At 32.4% G+C, this 24,101-nt stretch overlaps 5 protein-coding genes across 5 annotated transcripts; 3 read left to right on the top strand and 2 right to left on the bottom strand.

The window, feature by feature from the left end:
• The first annotated feature begins 817 nt into the window (after positions 1 to 817).
• LOC106760155 (protein pleiotropic regulatory locus 1) lies at positions 818 to 7,325 on the top strand. Its single transcript, XM_014643603.2, has 17 exons — positions 818 to 1,071; positions 1,156 to 1,180; positions 1,373 to 1,490; positions 2,228 to 2,309; positions 2,892 to 2,954; positions 3,208 to 3,292; positions 4,363 to 4,455; positions 4,871 to 4,934; positions 5,011 to 5,096; positions 5,201 to 5,302; positions 5,402 to 5,485; positions 5,768 to 5,828; positions 5,913 to 5,979; positions 6,083 to 6,160; positions 6,373 to 6,437; positions 6,644 to 6,721; positions 6,831 to 7,325. Exons 1-17 carry the CDS (start codon positions 953 to 955, stop codon positions 7,001 to 7,003), a joined length of 1,443 nt encoding a protein of 480 aa, XP_014499089.1. The 5' UTR covers positions 818 to 952; the 3' UTR covers positions 7,004 to 7,325.
• A 667-nt stretch (positions 7,326 to 7,992) lies between these two features.
• LOC106760038 (probable 3-ketoacyl-CoA synthase 21) lies at positions 7,993 to 9,603 on the bottom strand. Its single transcript, XM_014643476.2, has one exon. It carries the CDS (start codon positions 9,374 to 9,376, stop codon positions 7,997 to 7,999), a length of 1,380 nt encoding a protein of 459 aa, XP_014498962.1. The 5' UTR covers positions 9,377 to 9,603; the 3' UTR covers positions 7,993 to 7,996.
• A 1,943-nt stretch (positions 9,604 to 11,546) lies between these two features.
• Positions 11,547 to 14,309, bottom strand: LOC106760147 (pentatricopeptide repeat-containing protein At5g50990). The gene is made up of 2 exons (XM_014643593.2): positions 14,075 to 14,309; positions 11,547 to 13,961 (listed from the first exon to the last, which is right to left on the bottom strand). The coding sequence occupies exons 1-2, from the start codon at positions 14,193 to 14,195 to the stop codon at positions 12,457 to 12,459; spliced, it is 1,626 nt and encodes a 541-aa protein (XP_014499079.1). The 5' UTR covers positions 14,196 to 14,309; the 3' UTR covers positions 11,547 to 12,456.
• Positions 14,310 to 19,953: 5,644 nt separating this feature from the next.
• On the top strand, positions 19,954 to 21,075 carry LOC106760037. The gene is made up of 2 exons (XM_014643475.2): positions 19,954 to 20,164; positions 20,716 to 21,075. Exons 1-2 carry the CDS (start codon positions 19,984 to 19,986, stop codon positions 20,997 to 20,999), a joined length of 465 nt encoding a protein of 154 aa, XP_014498961.1. The 5' UTR covers positions 19,954 to 19,983; the 3' UTR covers positions 21,000 to 21,075.
• A 654-nt stretch (positions 21,076 to 21,729) lies between these two features.
• On the top strand, positions 21,730 to 22,507 carry LOC106760227 (late embryogenesis abundant protein Lea5). The gene is made up of 2 exons (XM_014643694.2): positions 21,730 to 21,898; positions 22,085 to 22,507. The coding sequence occupies exons 1-2, from the start codon at positions 21,846 to 21,848 to the stop codon at positions 22,311 to 22,313; spliced, it is 282 nt and encodes a 93-aa protein (XP_014499180.1). The 5' UTR covers positions 21,730 to 21,845; the 3' UTR covers positions 22,314 to 22,507.
• The last annotated feature ends 1,594 nt before the right edge of the window (positions 22,508 to 24,101 follow it).

Below are 24,101 nucleotides of genomic sequence, written 5' to 3'. Positions count from 1 at the left end.
TAACATTCGTAACAAAAATATTAAATTATTATTATATTATAGTAAATAAAATGTTTTTATATAATTGTATCAATAAAATTACACTAATAATAATGAATTAGAAAATAAAAACAATTATATAAAAAAATCATCAAAACAATATTCTATACTATAAAAATAAATAATAAATAAAAATATTAAAAAAATAAAAGTTATCAAAGTGTGTTTTAAAAATAATTTGATACACTTTCCTTTTAAATTGCATAAAACAGAACAAATGCATACAATAACTCAAATAATGAAAATATCTAAAATACCTAATGAATTGTTAGGAAATGTATAATAATGAAAATCAATGTATACAATATCTAAAATATAATTCAAATACCAAAATAATTTAATTGTTAGGAAATAATGAAAATGAATTTAGTAAAACAAAAATTCTTTGAATTAAACAAAAGTCAATGATTAATAATAAAAAAAGACGAGTAGTATATTTTTATATGAAAAAATAAATAAAAACATTATAAAGAAATATAAATATTTAAATGTGAAAGTTGAAAACTATTTGATTTGTTGTAATAGGTAGGGTTAAATATGTTTTTATTTATGTCAAAAGCAAATAAAGTTGAAAAATTTTTGTAAAAAGTACTAAAACTAGAGTTTTCTAAAGTTGAAGAACTAAATTATATCTTAGTTTGAAAATAGACTAAAACCAAAATTGTCCCAAAGTATATCATATTTAATACCAAATTTGAATATTATAATAAATAAATTTGATTGATATAAAACAAAAAATGTGTAATGAAAAGAAATTATAAAACTAAATATTAAGAAAACTCAATGGACGCACCCAAGAGGAAAAAGAGTGTTTGTGTTTAACTAAGAAAGACGAGCTGTGGTGGCTAGCCAGCGGGGTTAGCAACACTCCCTCCGAGAGCGTTGTTTCTGTAAAACCCTAGACGGAAACAAGATGGAGGTAGAGTCCGTGGAGCCACAGTCCTTGAAGAAGCTAAGCTTCAAGTCATTGAAGCGCGGTCTCGATCTTTTCTCTCCCATTCACGGTCAGCTCGCTCCTCCCGATGCGGATAGGTTTCGCTTCTTTCTCTTCTTCTCGCTCTTTCCGCACTCTCTCACACTCTAATACTGATTCGCGCTTCCAATTTTCTATTGCAGCAAGAAAATTCGCATTAGTCATAAGGTTAGTTAGTTTGTTAGCTAATCCGAGTCTTTAAAATGCTTGCGAGTTTCGTTTGATTTCGTTCAGTTTTCTACTTAAACCCTAAGGTACCGAGATGGATGTGGATTTGCTTATTGTGAATGTTTTCGGGGGTTTGAATGTTTGGATTGTGAACTGTGGTAGTTATGTTGTGCTGTTTGGAATGAAAATTAGGTGAGCGTGGAGTATGCTGGAATCAAAGGCACTGCCAATCAGCCTGCTCGTCAAGTAAATTCTGCTGCACAGGATCGCTCTCAGCAAGCAGGGTCTTCTAATGTTCTTGCTCTTCCAGGTGCCTTACTGGTCTAAGGATATGTGTATCGGCTATTTAGTTGTATGATAGTTTTTGGATTGATTTTAGGGTGTTTGTAGTTTCTTAGCCATTTGTTTTGTATGTGATTGAGTTATAGTTTCTTATTTCATTGCCATTGTCTGTATTGCACAATTGTGATTGTAATGTTGCTGTGTTGTGAGTGTGTGATTTTTTTACTTTGTAGGACGGTAATTTGTGTTTATATTTTTTTTCCTGGCATATTACTACTGTAGTATACACTAGAATATATTTTGGTTTTTGGGGATGAAGTATGTATCCACATGCTGACCCTAAGTCTCAGGAGTTAGGAAAAATCCTTTCATAAGAAGATTTGTTGAGAACAAGGTTTCTGTGTTGTGTGTGATTTTTTAATGATGTCCTTGTTGTGATCACCGTTAAAAAATGTTTATGAAAACAGATCATTTATAACTATATATTAAAGAATGCAAACTCTTGTTGCGTGTGCCTTTACATAACTCTTGATTCTTGAGCTGATGCTTTTCTTCCCCCCTTGTTTTTTCTATTATCATATACACAATTTTTACATTTGGGAAGTGTTTGGTATTCCTTCTTGTATATTATTTTTCTTACAACTCTGCATTGCCCCAAAATGTAATCTCCCTCTATTACTAGAAAATTTAGTGTGCCATCTCTAGTGTTTTCTGCATTTTTCCCTGTAATTATTCCTCCATAATTAAGAGAATCATATTTAACAGGTCCCAGAGATTCCAAAGATTTTCAGAAAGGAGGATTGCAAAATGCCTTGGTTGTTGGTCCTTCTATGCCATCCACAGCACCGTAAGAATATTTCCTCCATCTTTTCATGAATTTTTTGCATCTGGACGCTTGGAGCTTCTTTTATTCACAAATAGTCTGTTTGGCTCATGCTTATCAGATTATTTTTTTATTTTATTTATAGTTCTTCAATTATTTGAAAATTTATTTTGACATATTATATCATTCTATATAACAGGTAAGATCTACTGAAGTTTAATAATGAATGATAAGTCATGAATATCCTAAAATATTGTTTCTAGAACCTATGCAGTTTTCAATATCACAAGAATTTGTTTACTTTGTAAAAAATGTCGAAGTTTGCTAATGTCACATTTTATTTTCATAAGAAAAATAATTGGGATTCCATGTTGGGAAATATAGTGTTCCATTTTGTCTTTTCTTTCATTTTGATTTTTGCGTATATTCAGAGATTTTAGTATGATTTCTTGAAGTCACATGCATTGCAATTTTGTGCCATTGTAGATAGGATAGTAATAGCTTATAAAATGGAAGCCTGAATTGTGTCTCACAGCATGCTGTTTTTGAATTGTTGTTGTTGAAGACTTTTGTTTTTTATGTTTTTCTTCTTTCTTTCCTTTACAGGAACGATACTGGCTTTCAGAGCAAAAGTACAGCAATCATTTCTGCCTCTGGTTCTTCTGAGAGGTCCATGCTTTCTCTTGATGCTTTTTATAGTTTAACCGGATCCCAACAGAGTTAATTTGTGACTTGTAGATGTCATTGTTACAATATATTTTTTAAGAGTTTAATGCTATTTTGTTTGTTCTGTTCATGATCATGTGTGTTTTCTCTCAATATGTCTATGCATTTTCCTTCCAATGTAGGACTGTATGTATGTATTTAGGATTGACATTCAAACAGACATTTTGACTAAACTCATACGAGTTCTACATTACAGGAACTTATCTACATCTGCTTTGATGGAAAGAATGCCAAGTAAATGGCCACGTCCTGTATGGCATGCTCCATGGAAGAACTACAGGGTACAAACCTCAACCCTTGTTTGGTTATACTTAATATTTAGTGATGTGTAAGTGGTATTGGTATTATTTATTTTCATTTTCATCCTCATTATGTGAATCAAGAAAAATTTAATTGGCCATGTGTGGTGCATTAGCTTGTAGTTTAGCTGAGGAAGACCTCAGCTTAGTTCCATCATACTGTTGCCCCCTTTTTTCTTGCAACTAGTGCAAGGTTACCTTGGATGTACATGCTCAGATAAAGTAGAGCAATACATAGAAAATCCTGGTATTTCATTTGTATAAATGATATGTTGGACAATTCCATACAATGAGGGAATCTTAGATCTTATTTGCTTTTTCGATTTCATATTTTTCAGTGAAAACAGAATACATCTACGAAGATGTGCTCACTAGAATTAGTTGAATTTAAATCAGAACATGTTTCTTAAAGTTCATGGTTGTTTAGTTGAATTTGAAAAGTGTATTTTTATTACCACCCAATTATGATTGTGATTACTTCAACAACTCTAATCTGGGATGTATCACTTATTTCAAGTGTATGCTTTATTTACAAATCTGAAGGTCAACTCTATTAACCATCGTTTGTGATGATAGAGAAATCTGAAGATGAAAGACCAACAAAATATAATCCTAGCTCAGTTTGTTAGGGTTGTGTCGCATGACAACCCATTATCTCTTTAATTCGTTTTAGATGGAGATGTGTTTTTACACCCTTTGTTCGTATAGATTGTTGTGAATGTGATACATGGTAAAGAAGAATAATTCTTTAAATATATTTGAAGCGTAGGAATGCAATTTCTGGTGTATCTGGATATAGTTCTTTTGCTGTAGCAATGCAATTTCTCAAGCATTTTCGGTTCCATTCAGCTTAGCAAATTTCAATTTTGAATCTCAGGCATTCAAACTATGGCACAATATCTAAAAATAATTGGTTTCTATGTTATTGTCTTGATTTTTTTAGCCTTTTGCTCTAATGCGGTCTGACTTACATCATTTAAATAGGCCTTTTAAATTGTAATACTTTGGTTATAATTTTAGTTGAATGATTTGAACCTTGATGTTTTGTTTAGGTCATCAGCGGTCACTTAGGATGGGTGAGATCTATTGCAATTGATCCCAGTAACACATGGTTTTGTACTGGTTCTGCAGATCGTACTATCAAGGTATTTGATTACAAAAGGCATGTTATAGTTGCTTGTCATGAGAAGGCATGATTATAAGAAGGGAAACTTAGTGGGCCATGTTGAATTGTTAATTCTGTTGGCTACTTCTCTTTATATTTTAGTGCCTCCTTTTTATAACTGTTTCTGGATTCAAATTTATATTTGCTGCTTATTTGTTTTTTTTTTTTTTTTTTTTGGAAATTAGAGCATCTTCAATTCCTTTGCAAAATTATTTTGACCTTGTGAAGTTGCTCTTTTCCATCGGTTGGGCCTTATGTTAATTATTTATTTATTAAAACTATCGGTGGGTCTTGTAACCCTGAACATGCCATAAGTTGAAGCTAAAAGTATATGATCTTATGTTCTATTCAAAACTTTAGATTTTTTTTTTCCGCTAAGTTATTCATCTGGGCAGATATGGGACTTGGCAAGTGGAGTGTTAAAACTCACATTAACAGGCCACATTGAACAAATTAGAGGTAAGATACCAAGGTCTTATTGGTGGTGGCAGCAATTGTGAATAGGTTTAATAATAACAATTTATTCTTTTAACAGGACTTGCTGTTAGCAACAGGCATACGTACATGTTCTCTGCTGGTGACGATAAACAAGTTAAATGCTGGGATCTTGAACAGAATAAGGTCAAATCTTCATTTCAGTGTTAATTTTTGTGGGCTGAACATTTCAGCAATTGCTGGAACTCCATCAAATAACTGGTTACTAAAATACTTGATATTGTGTTTAGGTTATTAGGTCTTATCATGGTCATTTGAGTGGTGTTTACTGCTTGGCACTCCATCCCACTATTGATGTTTTACTAACTGGTGGACGTGATTCTGTCTGTCGGGTATGGATTTTATGGACAGTTACATTATGGTTATTTTTCAAAGGTGTTATTGAGCAATAGAAAAGTCATATTTATGCTTTGCTAATGCTAAATTTTCAGGTTTGGGATATACGTAGTAAAATGCAGATTCACGCCCTTTCAGGTCATGATAACACTGTATGCTCTGTGTTTACGCGGCCGACGGTATGCAGCTTCTACCATTGCCTATATCATTTTTCTTTTTCTTGATATCTAGTTGTGACGCAATATTGCGTATTCTATATGCATGCTATCAAGTTTTGTACTCCGACTTACTAATATCTGCAAGACTGGTATGCAGACTATCAGATTGTATGGTACCCAGTTCTTTGATATGATAGATGTTAAAGCAAACTGTCGTTAGGATTGATATGTTTTAATTTTTCTGTTCTAACCTTTTTTTACCTGCTCTTCAGAGGCCTTATTCTGCTTTTATTTTGTTTACAGGATCCCCAAGTTGTTACAGGTTCACACGACACTACCATCAAGATGTGGGACCTAAGATATGGTAATTTACGGATTTATTTTTTTTAAGTTCTTGCTCACCCGTGTAGTGATTATATGCACAGTCTGACATGTGACATTCATCCAGGTAAAACAATGTTAACTCTCACAAACCATAAAAAATCTGTTCGTGCAATGGCCCAGCATCCCAAAGAGTATGTGTTTGACATCAGTTGACTCTTGTAGAATGATAAGATATGTATTTAGTTAAACTTGTCTATTGGCTTCTCACTTTCTTTTGTTTTTTGTTGGCTGCAGGCAATCTTTTGCATCTGCTTCAGCTGACAATATTAAAAAGTTCAGCCTTCCAAAAGGAGAATTTTTGCACAATATGCTGTGAGTTCATAAACTTATTTTTAGCAAATTTATGTTATTGAGGAATCATTAAGTAATGCTTGGGTAGTTTGGAGGACAAAACGCAAAGACAGGAATATTTTGTTCATATCAGTTGTCTAAATATTCAAGCTCAATTATACTTCTTGATAGATTTGATTGGAAATAAATTACTGAATTAGTGGATTCTTCTTGGTATTCTGTTTTATCTGCAGCTCTCAACAGAAAACTATCATCAATGCAATGGCTGTCAATGAAGAGGGTGTGATGGTTACTGGAGGTACGAAAACAAGTTAAAAAAACTCTATTGGGAAACAAGTTTAATAGAATAAATTCAACTAATCCGTGTCCCAATTTTTCATGGCCATGATGATATTAGGGAGTAATGCTCCCTAATCTTGACTTGTTGCGTCATACTGAAGAATTTGATATGGATATTATGACCCTTGCATTAATCTTTATGCCCTTTTTTTCTCCTGGTCGAAGGTGACAATGGCAGTATGTGGTTCTGGGATTGGAAGAGTGGTCACAATTTCCAGCAAGCCCAAACCATTGTGCAGCCCGGTATGCATTTTTGGGTGTTCTTGGATGTTTAGTTGATGCTATATAGTTCTATCCTACCCACGAGATTGGCAAGTCTAACACCCTATTTTCTTTCCTCTTTCCTCAACAGGATCACTGGACAGTGAAGCTGGTATTTATGCTTGTACCTATGATATTACTGGTTCAAGGCTTATAACATGCGAAGCTGACAAGACAATAAAAATGTGGAAGGAAGATGAGAGTGCCACCCCAGAAACCCACCCTCTTAACTTCAGGCCGCCTAAAGACATCCGTCGATTCTAGACATTCTCTTCGTATCTCATCTCAGGCTATTCATTCTGCCAATACACAGATTGGAGGTTCCGGTGTAAATGCCCTTGTTGGGGGTGATTCTGAGTTCTCTTTTAACAGCCTTTTGTCGTCAATTTTGTATCATCGGATTGCTTTTAAGGACTATTCCTACATAGATCCATGTGTATCTTAATAGCTTTGCAATTTAGTTCAATAGACTCGTTGTAGAATTGAATTGAGTCATGTAACTTAGTTTTGGAGAAGTTAAATGAGAGCTTTAGATGAAGTTAAAAAAGTAGTCTCTAAATCAATTTTAACTCTGAATTTTTTTTTATTTATTTTTCATTTGAATAAATCTCTGGTTTTTTATTTTGCTAGTTTGGGAGGACCATAATACAGTGTCTGATTAATACCATTATACCGCTGTCGCCATTGATTTGGCTGGTGGTGTTTTTGTTTTCCGTCGTTGTTGAACATGTTAAACGAGTTTATATTGTTTAAACTATCTCAAACTAGAGAAATACATCTATTACTCTTAAATATAGGGTTTATGTTTTAATTCAATCTATAAAGCAGTGCAACTTAATTTAGCCACCAACTCTGTGAATGAGGAAGTTGAAGTGCTCTGAGCACTATACTAATTTGGTGAACAATTTTAGAAATCTTGAGCCTGAATATATATATATATATATATATATATATATATATATATATATATATATATATATATATATATATATATATATTATTTATTTATTTATTTTTCAATGTGTCTCTCGGTTCATTTTATAGTTTACTATTTTATAGCATCTGTATATAGGAAATTACTTTTGTACGCAAAAAGTGACATCATTTATTTAAAACAATTCTTAACGATGCAAAGTGAATAGATTCCTTAACGAACTGCAAGAACATTTAACACAGAATTTTTTTTTTCAAATAAAATGTTACTTCTAGGGTTTTTTTTTTTTTTTTTTTAATGTGTACAGCGATCTGTATGCTCAGTCAGTTTGTTCTCATAATATTATCCACTGGGTAGGAATGAATTGTATCCCTCCATGCAGTGGAGGTGTCTGGCTTCATGTCACAAACACATTTCCACACTGCACTGTTACACTTGAATCCACTTCCAAAGGCAATTTGCCACACCCTGTCCCCACATTTCATCCTCCCTTTTGCTTCTATGTAGCTCAGCTCATACCAAATTGAAGATGATGAAATATTTCCAAACCTGTAGAGAGTCATGCTTGATGGCTCCACGTCCTGTTTCCTTAGCCTTAAGTTTCTTTCAACCGCTTGAATGATGGCTCTTCCCCCTGAATGTATGCAGAAATGCTCAAAAGCATGGTTGAAATTTGGAGTGTAGATGCTTATTCTTCCTGTACTCCACATTTTTCGACAAATTATGGAAAATAAATACAAGAATTGCTCCCTCAAAGGCAGAACCAATGGTCCTAGTGAAGCTATATTTTTCTTCAGTGCATCTCCAGACACATTAACTATGCTCTTTGATATGGATACACCTTCTTTCTCCTCTGGATCCACTTGTTGGTAAACACAGCCATGAGATTCATCATCCTGTGCAGTGATTGTTCTGACAATATGCTGCAGTTTATACTTTGCCTTGTGCCTATCTTGGACCCTACTAGACATCAATATAGCTGCCCCACCCATTCTGAATAGGCAATTAGATAGCAGCATAGAAGGGACTTTACCAGTGTACCAATTCAGACTCAGCGTCTCAGTGCTTACTATTAAAGCTAGTGAGTTCCTATGAACTCTCAACAAGTCTTTAGCTAGACTCATTGAAATGATTCCAGCACTGCATCCCATACCAGATAGGTTGAAACTCATGATGTTGCTCCTCATTCTGAACCTGTTAACCACCATGGCACTGAGAGATGGTGTGGGGCAGAAGACACTGCTATTAGTGATGAGTATGTCAATGGTTTTAGGGTTTATCTTGTTCTTCTCAAACAGGTTTTTTATCACTGAACACATGATTGTCTCTGCCTCCTCAAGGGCAAAGGAGAGAGCTTTGATTTTGGGTATCTGTGCAAGAGATGGAGAAATGGACGTTAGCTCACTGAATCCTGATTTGGCCATGATCTTGCACTGGAAAGCAACAGCCTCTGGGTCCATATCATCATAAAATTGATTCTCTTCAAACATGGCCAGCGGTAGCCTATAAGAACTGGGTGGACAGTAGCAGTTGAAGTCTATCAAATAAATTGGTGTTTTTCTTCTGCATGCAGCGTAGAGGGTTGCAACACATGCTACCAAAAGCACTGCAAGACAATGACAAGGTGAGATAATAAGCTCAGTGACAGTGTTCATATGTTGTGTCAATATTTCCAATGAGCAACACAAACTGCGAGGTTCCATTTTCTTCGAACTTACAAGTTTGAATATATTTCTTTTAGGCGTATGAGATTGATCTTTGTGATGTGATTTTATGGAGTTATGAGATATTATGATTGTGGATTATGGTTTGGCATGAAAAGAGAGAGTCCAGTGGAAAAGGAAAATGTGGATGGAGCTTAGCATGCCATTCTTTTAGTGCTTTCATAAATAATGGCGTTGTGTCCGGTAAAATCATGTCATGCAAGTTGTTGTCCATTTTTATTCCCTTAAAAAGAAACATAGTCTTGTTAAACATCACTTTCACTTTAATCTAATTTTTTAACGTACATTATGATTAGAGTAGAGATGGCAAGGAGTCAAATTTGAGTCAGGCATACATAGTGTCTACTCGCAAACAAAAAGAAATATATTGTTACTTGCACATATTTTTATTTAAAAAATATTTGCGTATTTTAAAATCTGAGAATATCCTTGGATACCTATGGATATCCGTAAATATTTAAAAAAATATATTTTTATAAATTATTAAAAAAAATTACAAAAAATATAATATAAATTAAATTTTAATTTTAATTAAATTTAACCTTATCAAATATAAATTAATGTTAATTTTAATTAAATTTAACTTAATAAATTATAAATTAAATTTTTATTTTTATTTTATGCAAATAACGGATATCTACGTGTACGGATAGTATATTACCCGCATCCGACTCATTTATGAGCGGATGTTAAAATACCTGCTACCCACAAACCGCAAATAATAAATATCTGCGAGTATTATCCATCACTATTTTATCTGCGAATATCCACGGGTCACGGATATTTTGGTATCCCTAATTGGAATACAAATAAAGAGAATATAGAAAGGCCAAAACATAAATAATGATGCATTGATATTTGTTTGTTAAGGTGAAAATTAAAGGAAATTCCTTTTATCTATAATTTTTTAATTGAAATTTGACTTATTTTGTGTTTTCCTTAATTTTCTTAACTTTAAACCAAACAAATGCAAGGCTGGAATTGATGAAAGATACATAAAAAAAATATTATGATGTCCAATTTTTGTATTAAAAAACATTTTTTCAATATTTAGAGAATCATCAACCTATAGTGATAACCTTACCTTTTTTTTTTTTCCTAAATCAACATACAATTATTCAATAAGTTACTTAGCTACATGCCTGTCTTACCAACCAATAAAAAATAATTTACAAAGACTCTTTGTAAATTATAAGAACGCATTAATCATTTACCAACAAATTGATAAAAATTCATGATACACTTAAACCTTTGCTAAGAATCTATTATATACTCAAAAAAAATGAGTGTGAATTTGTCTTAAGTAGCACATCCTTCACCACAACAACTTTGGTAATGCTGCCACTCATTCGGTATGTTAAAGGAATGGACAATGATATTTTAACAACTCTTTTTTAATAACTTTTTTACATCAGAACACCTATCATAATTCTATTGGTCTGTTTGAATTTATTCTAAAAAAATATTTAAAACGGACCAATCACAATCTGCCACATATGCATTGTCAAAAAAGAGTTATTAAAGAGACTTTTTCCTAAAGGAATATATTTCATGTTACCTGCAAGAACATGACGTCCCAAAATCTCATTCATTCTCTCATGTTACTTTCATGGATGCTTCTACCTCCTCATTGCAACCATTACTTAGAGAGGAGTGAGGGCCTTGCTGATTCTGAAAGAACAGCATTTTAAATACAAATTAACTCTACAAAAAAACTTCCTCTCCTTACTTGACATAATCATCGGACTATGTGGTTTATTTTATATTTGGACATTTCTTTATAAAAGTTCAAAAAATCATGGGATACTTATTTTCATTAAGGTTATAAAAACCACATTTCAAAATACCCTTTCTAGAATGAAAGTGGTAGGCTTTAGTTTTTACATGGTACAAGAAGTTAAGGACTTCACATCTTGGGAATTAGTTTGGAATATGTGGTCCAAGCTAGAGACTTTTGAGATTGATTGTCCAACCTTTATTAAGCAAACGGAATGGCTCAGATTTTTCATCTTAAGAGATAGTTTATTCGACTTACATAAAGAGTGATCATAGTTTATTTTACACGAGCCCTTATGAAGCTGATAAAAAAAAAACAATTATTTCTTCAAAATAAAGTAAACAATACACATTCTGCTCTCTCTACGCAGCCTCAAATCTAAAGGTAATTTCATGAATTGGATACATCAGTAAAACAGGTTATTACAGATTATCAAAACCAACAGGAAAGTCAACCAGTCCAATTAGTGCATTCTAATCTCAAAAGTGGCCAAATTTTTACAGACAGAACCAAGCAAAACCTTTCAAAAATTATCAGCTTAAGCAGCACAATAACACTTGATAAAATGATAGTACAAGAAACCTCAATATCCAGCGTGAGCAATAAAAGTTGAATGTTTCCGTAAGAGGTTGATGAATAATGACCTAATGCCTAACAGATCATTAATTTGACATTGGCTGGCTCCATTTGATGCAACGAGCTCTACTTCTGTTGCTGGCCAGATGATCAGAACAAATGCCTTTATTATAGTGAAAGTGAAAGGAACAAAGGGAAAATAAAAAATGATTGTTGCTGTCATCACAATATAACGAGTTATGCAATTTTAAATATTATTCCTTTTTCTAGTAATTGGTTATTAGAAGGTCAAAAGTGAATCAAGGACACAACAGCTATCACTGGGAATCCAGAAGAAGGTATGAGGGAGCAGCTAGACCAAAAAGGAGAAGAGGATTTCCACCACCAGTTACCCCGATGTACCATGAATCTCAAGAACGTGTGATTAAGAGCTATACCACCTGTCTTAAGCATTTCACCGAGACTTAAAAGTCAGTAGCAACTTAGAACAACTGTGACTCAAAAATTATGTCCAAAATGTTTTTCAGAGCTAAAAGGTATGCTAAAAAGATCAAGTGGATAATATTTTGGTGTTTGTACTTTGTGGAGAGATATGATATTACTTTGGTGCATAAGGTCCACCTTTCTCACACATCTTAGACACTTTCTTCCAAATCAGTACGAGCATATGCTGATGGTCACTCAACCATGCAACCAAGAATTAACTCTACCAGTAGTCTTTGCAAGAGCACTTACCACCTTCAAATTGGTGAAAACGAATTCGATCCCTCACAATTATCTCTCGGTTTAATATTTTTGATACAATTTTAATCCAGTTGTGACAGTCAAGACAGATTCGCAAGTTTTTAGAAATCCTGATTTTGGTTCCAGGGCTACTTTTCAGAACCCCATAGGCCAAGGCTAACTTCTCGCTGTGAAATGCTAAATTCTCCTCCTTTTCCTCTTCAGACACGTCCATCAAAACCAGATCCGTCAAGGGTGTGAATCCCTCCAACTTAGCTCTTTGGACCAAACCTTCCAACACTCGGTATATTGATTTCATTTCTGCATGTGAATGATTAGCTGCATTGAATGTGTGAATGCTGTCCCCTAATTCAATCCAACTTTTACCACGGTTTTTCCGAATCCCTCCTATTTTCATCCTCTGCCTCACCCTCTCAGCACTATCCCAGTTCTTTAAAGAGCAATACATATTTGACAACAGCACAAAGTCTCCACTCTCTAGGCGAGATATATTTGCAATCGCAACTTCACCAAGTTTTTTCTTTCTGTGTATTCTACAAGCACTCAAAAGTGCTCTCCATATAACAACATCAGGCTCCATAGGCATCGCCTTAATCAGAGCATGGGCTTCTTCCATTAGCCCTGCTCGTCCCAGTAGATCAACCATGGTTCCATAATGCTCCAGCTCTGGCTGAATCATGAAACGGTTCTGCATCATATCAAAATACTCCCGACCTTCTTCAACCAATCCACAATGGCTACAAGCAGTCAGAATCCCAATAAAAGTAACAGAATCTGGCAAAACACTCTCTATCTCCATCCTTGAAAAAAGCAGAGTGACATCCATTACAAGTCCGTGAATTGCCAACCCAGTAATCATAGCATTCCAAACCGACACATGATCACGCACAACCTCCTCAAAAACCTGTCTTGAAACATCAATCCTACCACACTTAGCATACATGTCAATCAAAGCAGCACTCAATATATAATTCAGCTCAACCCTCTTCTCAACCATCAAACCATGCACCCACTCGGCATTGCAAAGAGCCCCAAGGCGAGCACATGCAGTTAACACAGCAGCAAAGGTGAACCCATCAGGCTCAACCTTGCAACTCGGCATCCTCCGGAAAAGGTTCAACGCATCCAGGAAGCGCGAGTTTTTGACGTAACCTCCAACCATGGTGTTCCAAGTGACCACATCTCTGACAGGCATTTTGACAAACACCTTCTTGGCAACATCACATTGTCCCCCTTTCATCAAACAGTCAACCACCAGATTCCTGCTGAAGAGGTCCAAAACCTTGGAGAAAACGCGAAGACCAATCTGGGGTTGGTGGCAACGAGCATAGGTTGATATGAGAGATGACACAAGAGAAGGGTAAGTGGCAAGGCCAAGTACAACAACTCTCGAATGGGTTTTAGTAGCAGTTTTTAAATCCATAGAACCTCTGCAGCTTTGGAGAACTCGGTGGAGTACTGTAGGATCTGGAAAAAAATAACAAAACTAAATTAAGCGTTTTGTAGTGTAAAAAAATGCGATTTTGACAGTGCCCTTCAACTTGAAAGTGTGAAATGATAATAGCAGAGTGTGTGGGTACCTGTGGCTGTGACTGAACTGTGAAATGTTGATGATGAGAGGGAATGAAAGGAAGAATGAACATTGTTCCATGATTTACCAAAACAACCAAACTTGCTACTTCCATGTCGACAACTTATCATCTTCGCGTTTCATTCGTCATCCATGATTTAAGAACATTTTTTTCTTCTTTTCAATGAAAGGGAGAAAATTAAGGGTTAATTTCTTAGAACATCACATTGGTTTGACATTAACAACCTCACACTGAAACTATTGATATTGGAACAACTGAAACTTAATAAATCAGGAGATCTACCAAATTAATAGGTTTCTTTAAAAATAAATTTTAATCAATGATTTAAAAGAAAAGTGTGTAGATTAGTACTTTTTTGAGTTTTTTTTATTCTAACTGTGCAATTTTGTTTGAAAATTATTGAAATCAACATGTTTTAAAATTTTATGAATATAGACATGTCATGCTTGCATGATATTACTCTATCGTGAATAAGAAGTACATACATGAATAAAAATTATTTTAGGTTTAATATATATTTTGGTCTCTTTTTTAGGCGTTTTGTTCAAAATCATTCTACTTTTGAGAAGTTTCATAAGGTCTCATATTTAATTAAAAACGGTTTATTATGATCCTTTTTGTAGACGGCGTTAAAATCGTAACGACACAGTAGCTAGCATGGCAAAACTTGTCTGAGGTGTTTATTTGGATGCTCACGTGGCTCTGTGAAGTTATTTTAATATGTAAATATTTAAGAAAAAAATTAAAATGACAAAAAATATTTTAAGTGTGGATTAAAGTAAAAAAAACCCTTATCTGATTAAGCCATTTCTGGATTTTTCGTTGTTGTGAAACTGGTGATTGTTGTTGATTTTGCTGCTGATGTTCTTGTTGTGTTATTTGGGGGTTAGGGTTTAATTTGATTTTGTGTTAAATATAGGTATTTTCTTCGATTGACGATGATCTTGTGAATTTTTGGGTATTTGGGGTTAGGGTTAGGGTTTAAGAATTTTATTGCAATTTTTGGGTTTAACAATTTGGTGAAACTGATCTTGTAATCACTATGGCATGGTGATTCATTGAAGGTCAAATTTGAAGAGCGTACGTACATGAGGTAAGCGTTGCTAACTCTAGCCTACTTACTCGATGTTCTTATTATTGGATTTGGGGGTTAGGGTTTGAGGTAGAAATAGAGGATGGAGTGGAGGTGGAAAGTGATGCTGGAAAGGAAGTGGATGGTGGAGTGGCGGTGGACAAAGATGATGGACTGGAGGTGGAAACTAATGGTGGAGAAGAGGTGGATAGAGGTGGACAAAGATGGTGGACTAGAGGTGAAAACTAATGGTGGAAACTAAGTCAGATATTTATCATGTGTTTTTCGCTGATATCCATTTGGGACCAAAGTACACAGTTTTAAATTGAAAAGGGGACCACATTGCACATTTTTTGACCAAAGGGGAAACTAAATTTGACATTACATATAAACACCTGAACGTTAACATTGAGCTTCACCTTCACATTATTTTTGCGTTTCTGGCTTGTGCAATTTGCAGGTTGGTGCCCATGGATGCTACTTGCGAACTAAGGTTTCTGCGATTTGGGTAGTAATTATGTATGTTTATGGTTTGCTGCAGGGGTGAATTGGGTTTCTAGGTGTTGCGATTGCGATTTTCTTGCTTATATTTGGGTTGGAATTTATGGTTTGCAGGTTAGGGATTTCGATTCAGTTCTTGCTTAATGGTGGTTAAGGAGGGATGGCAGAAAAATCTGTACCCGCGGGTATCCGCGGGTAAAATCCGCTACGGGTATTTAGTACCCGCTTGTTAACGGATCGGGTTCGGGTATCACCCTATCCGTACCCGCGGGTACCCGTTACCCGTTTAAAAACCAAAATTCTAATTTTACCCCTATTTATTTTATGAAATTAAAAAATAAATTAAAATATATGTTTTAAATTTGGCTAACAGTGGTGTGCAGAGGGAAGTGAAAAGTCCCTTCTTCTTTCTTCTTCTCTCTCATACTTCCTTTCCTTCTTCTTTATTTTTCTCTCTCACACGACACCTCCTTCCCTTCTTCTTTCTTCTTCTCTCTCATACTTCCTTTCCTTCTTCTTTATTTTTCTCTCTCACACGACACCTCCTTCCCTTCTTCTTTCTTCTTCTCTCTCATACTTCCTTTCCTTCTTCTTTATTTTTCTCTCTCACACGACACCTCCTTCCCTTCTTCTTTCTTCTTCTCTCTTCTCTCTCAAACTTGCTTTGCTTTCTTCTTTCCCCACCTACCAATAACAAGAATCACACACTGCAAAGACCTCACGGTACTGTTGTCATTGTTTGCAGCTTCTTCTTCCACCATTCACGGCTCTACCCGCGGCCAACGGTGAAGCCAACCAGCAGAAGGTGATCCCGACGGTGAAGCCAGCTAGCAGTAGCAGGATCATCCCGTTCGCAGAGCTTGAGAGGCTGAACCACACCGTGAGCGGCGACGAGAGACAGATCTGGAATTTTTGGGTGCAGATCTGAGATTCTTAAGTACAGATCTGAGACAGATCTGAGATGTTTTGATGCAGATTTGAAATATTTTGGTGTAGATCTGAGTTTGAAGTGAAGATCTAGGGTTTATAAATTTTGAAAAAGAAAGAAAAATAGAGTTTGGGTCAGAATTTTTGTTAACGGGTATCCAACGGATATCCGCGGGTTGGAAAAAATCCACGGGTTTTGTTTATGCGGATACCCGGCGGGTAGCGGGGTGGGTAGCGGGTACACTTTTGTACATGCGGGTCGAGTTTGGGTATCATATTATCCGGCCCGAACCCGACCCGTTGCCATCCCTAAGTTAAAGGCAACACATGGTGGAGATTTTGCCCTAATTACTGGCGACACAATTTAGGGTTTCATGGTGGCTAGGGTTTGATTTCTGGGTTTTTTGTTGTTTTTCTCTACTTCGAATCGTAGGTCTATGTTGATGATGGTGACGGCGGCATGGTGGCCTCAGGGTTTGGTGGCGGCACATTTCGTTCTGCAGCAATGGTAACAACACTGATTAAAACACCACTTTTACCACAATGTTGAACCCAGAAATGGCGAAATCGCTCTTAGATAAGGGTAATTTTCTTTAACCCAAACTTAAACCTACCACCTACCTTACATCATTTTATTTTATTTTTAAATATTTACACAGTGCAACCTCTGCACCGTAAGCTTTAATTTAACAGCTCATCAACGTTTGGCCACGCTAGCATCTGCATCGTTGTTATTTTAACACCGTCTGCCAAAAGGACGATATTGAACAATTTTTAATGAAATATAGGACCTTAATGTACTTTTTTCAAAGATGAGACTATTTTGAACCAAACCACTATAAAAAGGGACCAAATGATATTAAACCAATATTTTATATCTTCTTTAAGTTTTTCTGTTAAATTTTTTGTTATGATTTTAAGTTAGATTTTCTATTGCTTGAAACTTTCTTTATATGCAAGTATATTTTACTTTTCTAAAATAACTTCATTTTCATTCTTATTATACATTTAAAATATTTTATTCAAAGTATGAGATTTGACTTATTTTAAAGAAGTGAAATATCCTTTTAAGAAAATACAAAGCAAAAGTCATAACAAAAAATCTAATAAAAAGTTATAATAGAAAATCTAAGAGAAATCTGAATAAAAAAATATCAAAATATCTCAATCACACTAAAAAAAGGAATAAAATGAAAAAGTAAAAGCTAATCTCTATATACAATTATTCACATGCTAAAAGTGGAAAGTGAACATAGCACTATTTTAAAAGTTAATTGGGAGATGAAAATACTACCAAAAGTGATATTTTCTATAGTGCTTTGTGAAAGGATTGCAGAGGAAACAAGGTTCATGGTAGCTATGAAAGAGTATATAGCAAAGAAGCTAAGATAAGAAAGCTCATTGAACAAGTTATATGATATTTACAAGCTTGTTTAAAGTCCTTTAAACAATAATCTACACACATGATATTTGTATACAGATGAATAATGATATTATCACACACTTTTATATTCATGACATACTTTTATATTTATTTCACACAGAATATAAGAGTAAAATACTTATAAAAATGTAATTTTTTTATTTTTTTCAAGAAAAAAATAATAATAAAAAATAAGTAAGAATAGTATCAAATGAAAGTAAAAAATTTAGGTGTGTCATATAAATATTTTTCATATATAGATATCCATCATCAACTTATTTTTATAAATGATAATTATTTTTCTTTCAAAGTTTGTGTGTGAAACGATGACTTTCTTTTTTGTGCTATCTTTCTATTAGTGCCACTTTCATGATTAAAAGACCGAAACAATATCTTTTACTTCATTAATATGAGTTCTTATATTAATCTAAGTGGTGTTAGGGTTGATTTATAAATATTTTAACTTTGATAATGAAAATATCATAAGAGAGATTTTACGATTGTTCATATGTTTCTATAAAAACTAGTTATCGATGAAGCGTGGAGAATTTTTTTACAATTTAAATTCGTATTTTTTTTTATTGCTTTCAAATAGTATTTTTTAAAATCTTAAGTTAAAACCTTGTCTTTATGAAATTAAAATATATTGTTTGTTATAAGCTGAAAAATTAATCTTTTCCTGTATTTTCTAAAGCTTTCCTCGTTTTTTACGATGATATTCATTTAATTTAACAAAACATTCATTATTAATGATATTACATGTATTATTTTTTTTAGTAATTTTTTATAAGTTTATAAAACTCTAAAAGCTTCCCTAAAATACAGCTAAATGGTAGTAATTAAAATGTAGGAAAAATGATGACTAGAGAGTATAGAGTATAGTAGTGTAATTTTACTCAGTCTCCACTAGAAAAAGTAATGATATGATATGGACGGTGAGAAAGAAAGGGTGTGTGATATGAGATAATGGTAATCATGATTACATATCAAATTTTCAAACTATTTTTCTTTAAATATTAAATTTCTTTTAATAATTTTTTTCACAATTTTTTGACAATGTATATGTGATAACTTATGATTGATCTATTTTAACTTTTTTTTAGAAAATAAATTTAAACAAAACAATAAACTAGTAACACATATCCTGTTATAAAAAAAAGGTTTAAACTATTTAATTGTTCCTATTTTTGGGAGGTTTTTCTATTTTGATCCCGTCTTATTAGAATCCCAATTGAGTCTATAAGTGCTAATTTCAATCAATTAAGCCTCTGCCGTTAAATTTAATTAACGGGATTAACTTTGTTTTGCACAACTGGAAGGATGACATGTTAATTTCTGTAAACGTGGCCTATTTAGAATTGAAATTAACAGGACACGTTTCAACTCTAAATAGGCCACGTTTATAAAAATTAACAGGCCATCCTCCCAGCTGTGCAAAAAAGTTAATCTCGTTAACTAAATTTAACGGCATGGGCTTAATTGATTGAAATTAGTACTTATAGGGACTCAATTGGAGATTCGAATAAGACGAGGATCAAAATGGAAAAACCTCTCAAAAGTAGGGACAACTAAATGGTTTAAACTTAAAAAAAATTATTAACATTTGATGATCATTTCCCTTCTTTTATACGCTCACAACTTTTCTTTTTTTCCTCTACCACATCATTGTCTTTAAATAGAATTAATATAGTTGACATTTATCAAAAAAAGAAAAAGTTTAATTGCTTTCACATTTCATCCAACTATGTCCACTTTAGTGTAAATACAGAAAGAATAAAACTCGAAAACTCTAAAAAGAATACGTTCATAGCTATGTAGGTTTTCACACGATCGAATACGCAAATTCCAAATTGGTGAGAGGTAATAATGTTGAATCACGTAACATGGTACTTCACTGTAGTATAAATTGTTCATTTACACATGCAACTTGTTGTAAAAAAGACAACCTAAGATTACATAACAACAGACACTATCATGAGTTTGAAACATTCTATCATGTTTCTTCTCATTGCTGCAATGGCTATTCCACAAACCAAAGCTCAGTTAGGGTTTCTCAGTGGTCTTCTTGGTTCGGTTAGTAACATTCAAGGGACTGTGTTTTGCACTTCCAAGGATAATGTGTCTGTCAAAGGTCCTTCAAATCCTGTTTTTCCAGGTAAGCCCACAAATAATTTATTCATATATGCAAATTTTTCTTAACTAGTGTATTCTTACATGTAATCTTTTGGTGTTAAAATAATTTATTTCGTTTTCCTTTGTGTAAAAAACATTATTTTTACAATAAAAGAAAATGTTTGAAAAAGATATATGTAGTTTTATTATAAAAGCTACATATTTAAAAGCATTTACTATATGTATTTCACAAATGAAAATAGTATTAGTAGGTTAATTATAAAAATGCATGTAAAAAAGTTCAACTTTTGATACATACAAATTCTTTATATATTCATTTGATATTATATATTTTTTATTTTCTTTTTTTTAAAAATATAAAAATTTATTTCTTTTATAATCATATATATATATATATATATATATATATATATATATATATATATCATATTAATATAAATATATGTCATTTATCATATTTTATGAAGAAAATATTTTTTGACACATATTTACACTTATTTGATATAATTATGTCAAATGAATGTAGGTGTATCAATTTATCATTACCTTATTTTATCGTATGCAAAATTTCAGATGCTGAAGTGCAACTAGTTTGTGGAGGAAAGGAGTTTTCAAAGGCTAGAACTAATGATGATGGAAAGTTTTCTATTATGATGGATCCATTGTTGTTGGATATTTCTTCATTGGTGAATGGTTGCAACTTAGTGGTTGGGACTCCTCTCTCCAACTGCAACACAAAGCTTCCTTCTTCAGGGAATCTCGTTTCAAACCTTAACTTTGTTGGAATAAATCGTGTTGCCACTCAAACTATTGCTAAGATTATTCCCTCTGGATTTCACTATGTGCCCTCCACTTAATAATTACGACTAAATTATTAAATGTATATCATGACAATTAACTACTTTTAATTAAATAAAGTCATGTTATGTCTCATTATAGTTTTCTTGCTTTTTTTTTATAGGTAAATAATGTATTAAGTTTAATAGGTTTTATTAAACTATTTTATAATAAACGCTAAAAACAGGGTTTGACAGCCACGGTTTGCATATGCAGTTTCTGGACACACTTTTATATTCATTTATTCATTTAAAAGAGTATAAAGATAAAATAGTAATTTTATATTTTTTCAAAAAAGAAAAAAGTAAAAAATTAAGAAAATGTAGTATCAAACTAATTTAAAAAAGTTAGATGTATCAAAGAATTTTTTTAGAAAAAACGCGTATGCCTTTCAGCACACAATTTATTTTTTATTACATTTTTTTTTACTTTATGTAGAAAAAAAAATGTATGTTAATGTTCCAATTTAACTCTCTTAAATGATATTCTATATTTAAATAAAACAACATAAATTATATATTAAATTTAAAATTAATATACACATTGAATAATATATTAATAATAAATGTTAGCCAAGAAATGAAATTATGGACAAAAAAATAACATTATCACCTTTGTTTCTGTCCGTATGCATAAAGACAATTTTATTTTCTTAATTATAAATAAAAATGAATGTAGTATCTATTTATTAAATATTTTACTCTTTTAAAATATGAAAGACGAAACAAACTAATATATAAAGAGGTGCCAAACAAACCCTAACGTGTGTTGCGCCTCCATACAGAGAAAGAGTTGATAGGTGGTAGCTGCTGCGGAAGCGTTCTGCGCCCAACACCTTTCGCAGCAGCAACAATCCAACCCTTCAAATGGCGCAATCTATCTCACAAGCCAAACGCGCCCTTGCCTTTGCCGTTAACCGGTTTGTTCCACCTACATGCAAAAAAAAAACGTCGTTCTTTCTTGCATGCCGCCATGTTTTTCTCATTTTAAATTTGCAATACATTTTTTATCATATGAAATAAAAATAGTAATTCAGCGCGTAAGTTAATCAATTTTATTTTTTTTATATTTATTATTTATTATGGTGTTATGTTCACTGATACAGGCGAGGGTACGCAGTGGCGTCTGGTGTTTCTTCTTCGTCGCCGGTGAGAGGGGGTATGAGCGGAATAGAAAAGGGTGTGACAAAGAATGGTTCGGGCCCATCGGGGGCCTCATCGGCTTGGGCCCCAGACCCAGTGACGGGATACTACAGGCCCATCAATCACAAGGATGAGATTGACCCGGTGGAGCTCCGAAAGATGCTGTTGAACCACAAAAGCAAATCATCGTAGAGAGAGGAACACAAACATATTACATAACACAAAACAAACCTCGTTTCAATCAAATCTTGTGTTGTGTGGTTTTTTCCGTTTATCTATTTCTAGAATCTTCTTTCTTCCTTTTCATGCATCATGAACAAATAAACAAAGTAGATTTGGTTTTTGTTTGGCTTTTACAATTATAAACATTATCGTTTCTGTCTGTTTATTTTTTGTTAGATTGTAGTGCACATGAACATTCAGATGAGTTATTTTTAAATATTTTTTCTCATTTTATAATTAGGTAACTTTAATTATATTTATTCTTTATTTAAAAAATAACTATTGTATACAATTTTTTAGCTATTCTTACAGGATTATATATCGTTTAAAATTGTAATATTTAAATAAAATGACAGTATGAATATAAAAATCTGATTGTCTTTCTCTAACAATGATAAACAATTTAGAAAATTCACCTGATGATAATTTATATGATTAATTACTAGTTTTGACGGACAAAAAAACTTAAATTATTATATTTTTAAAACTTAAAAGACACAACGTGACTTTTAATAAATTGTTATATTGTGGAGGGAGGTTAGAGAAACTAATATTACAAGAAAATTATTCAATGCTAATTAATTTTGTTAATCAAAATAATTAATTGTTATATTAATTAAGTTACATATCATTTTATAAATTCAAAATTATTGATATTTTTTATTATGAATAAAAATTATAATTAATATGTGAATCAGAATCTAAATTAAATTTCCACATTAAATATTGGATAATGATATTTAGACAACATTTTTTTGATAACATTTGAACATTGATTATGTGTCAATCTGTGATTGGTCAAAAATTACTCCACAATCAATAATAATAATCATAAACACTAATATGGATTAATTTTTGACCAATCACATATTGACACGTAATCAGTGTTCAAATGTTGTCAAAAAATGTTGTCTAAATATCATTATCCTTAAATATTACTTATTATTATTTTTTTATCAGTAAAAATGTGTAATAAATATAATATAATACTTATGGGATATTCTAATATACACGTGGCCCTCTCCATAAGAGAAATATTATACACATAATTAAGTATGCAAGGATGCAAATACCCAAAAAAAAAGTTGTTTATTATTATTGGTTTTAAATTAAGTATTTAATTTAAAATTATAGATTAATTTAGATATTATTACCTTAATAATTAATATAAGACATTAATTTAGATTCTAATTTTTTTTATTCAGAGATTATATTAAATATCAATGATTTTTAATCAAAAAAATGTATCTAAATTAGTAAATATGGTGATTAATTATTTTTATCTCTAAAACCGGTTTATTTAATGATTATTTTAATGTAAATTATATAAAGAATGTAATGTAATATGAAAAAGTCAATTGAATTAGTCCAAAACTTTCATAGCTATTATTAGTCTTAAAAATTTTTAGAGAAAAAAGGTTTATTAACTATAAAATTAAAGATATTGAAAAGAAAAACTATTTGAGCAATACTTTTTATAGATATCATTGAGTATAATTGACTATTCATTTCTAATTTGATGTTACAAATTTCTATCAATTTTTATTTATATGATCTAATGTATCAATAGAATCTAAAATATTATAAATTTTTCTAACTTTTTATTTATTGAAGTTCAAATTTTTCATCTAATTTTAAATTAAGGTTGATAATGTATTTCCAATAAAAGAACTCTGATTGCATTTGTCTCCTTATCAAATACTGAGGAAGATAATACATGCTATATATATATATATATATATATATATATATATATAT

Source organism: Vigna radiata, chromosome 5 (assembly GCF_000741045.1).
Source record: "Vigna radiata var. radiata cultivar VC1973A chromosome 5, Vradiata_ver6, whole genome shotgun sequence".
Lineage (NCBI taxonomy): Eukaryota > Viridiplantae > Streptophyta > Magnoliopsida > Fabales > Fabaceae > Vigna > Vigna radiata.
Note: the sequence above shows the minus strand (reverse complement) of the source record. Positions and strands in the feature narration are given on the sequence as shown.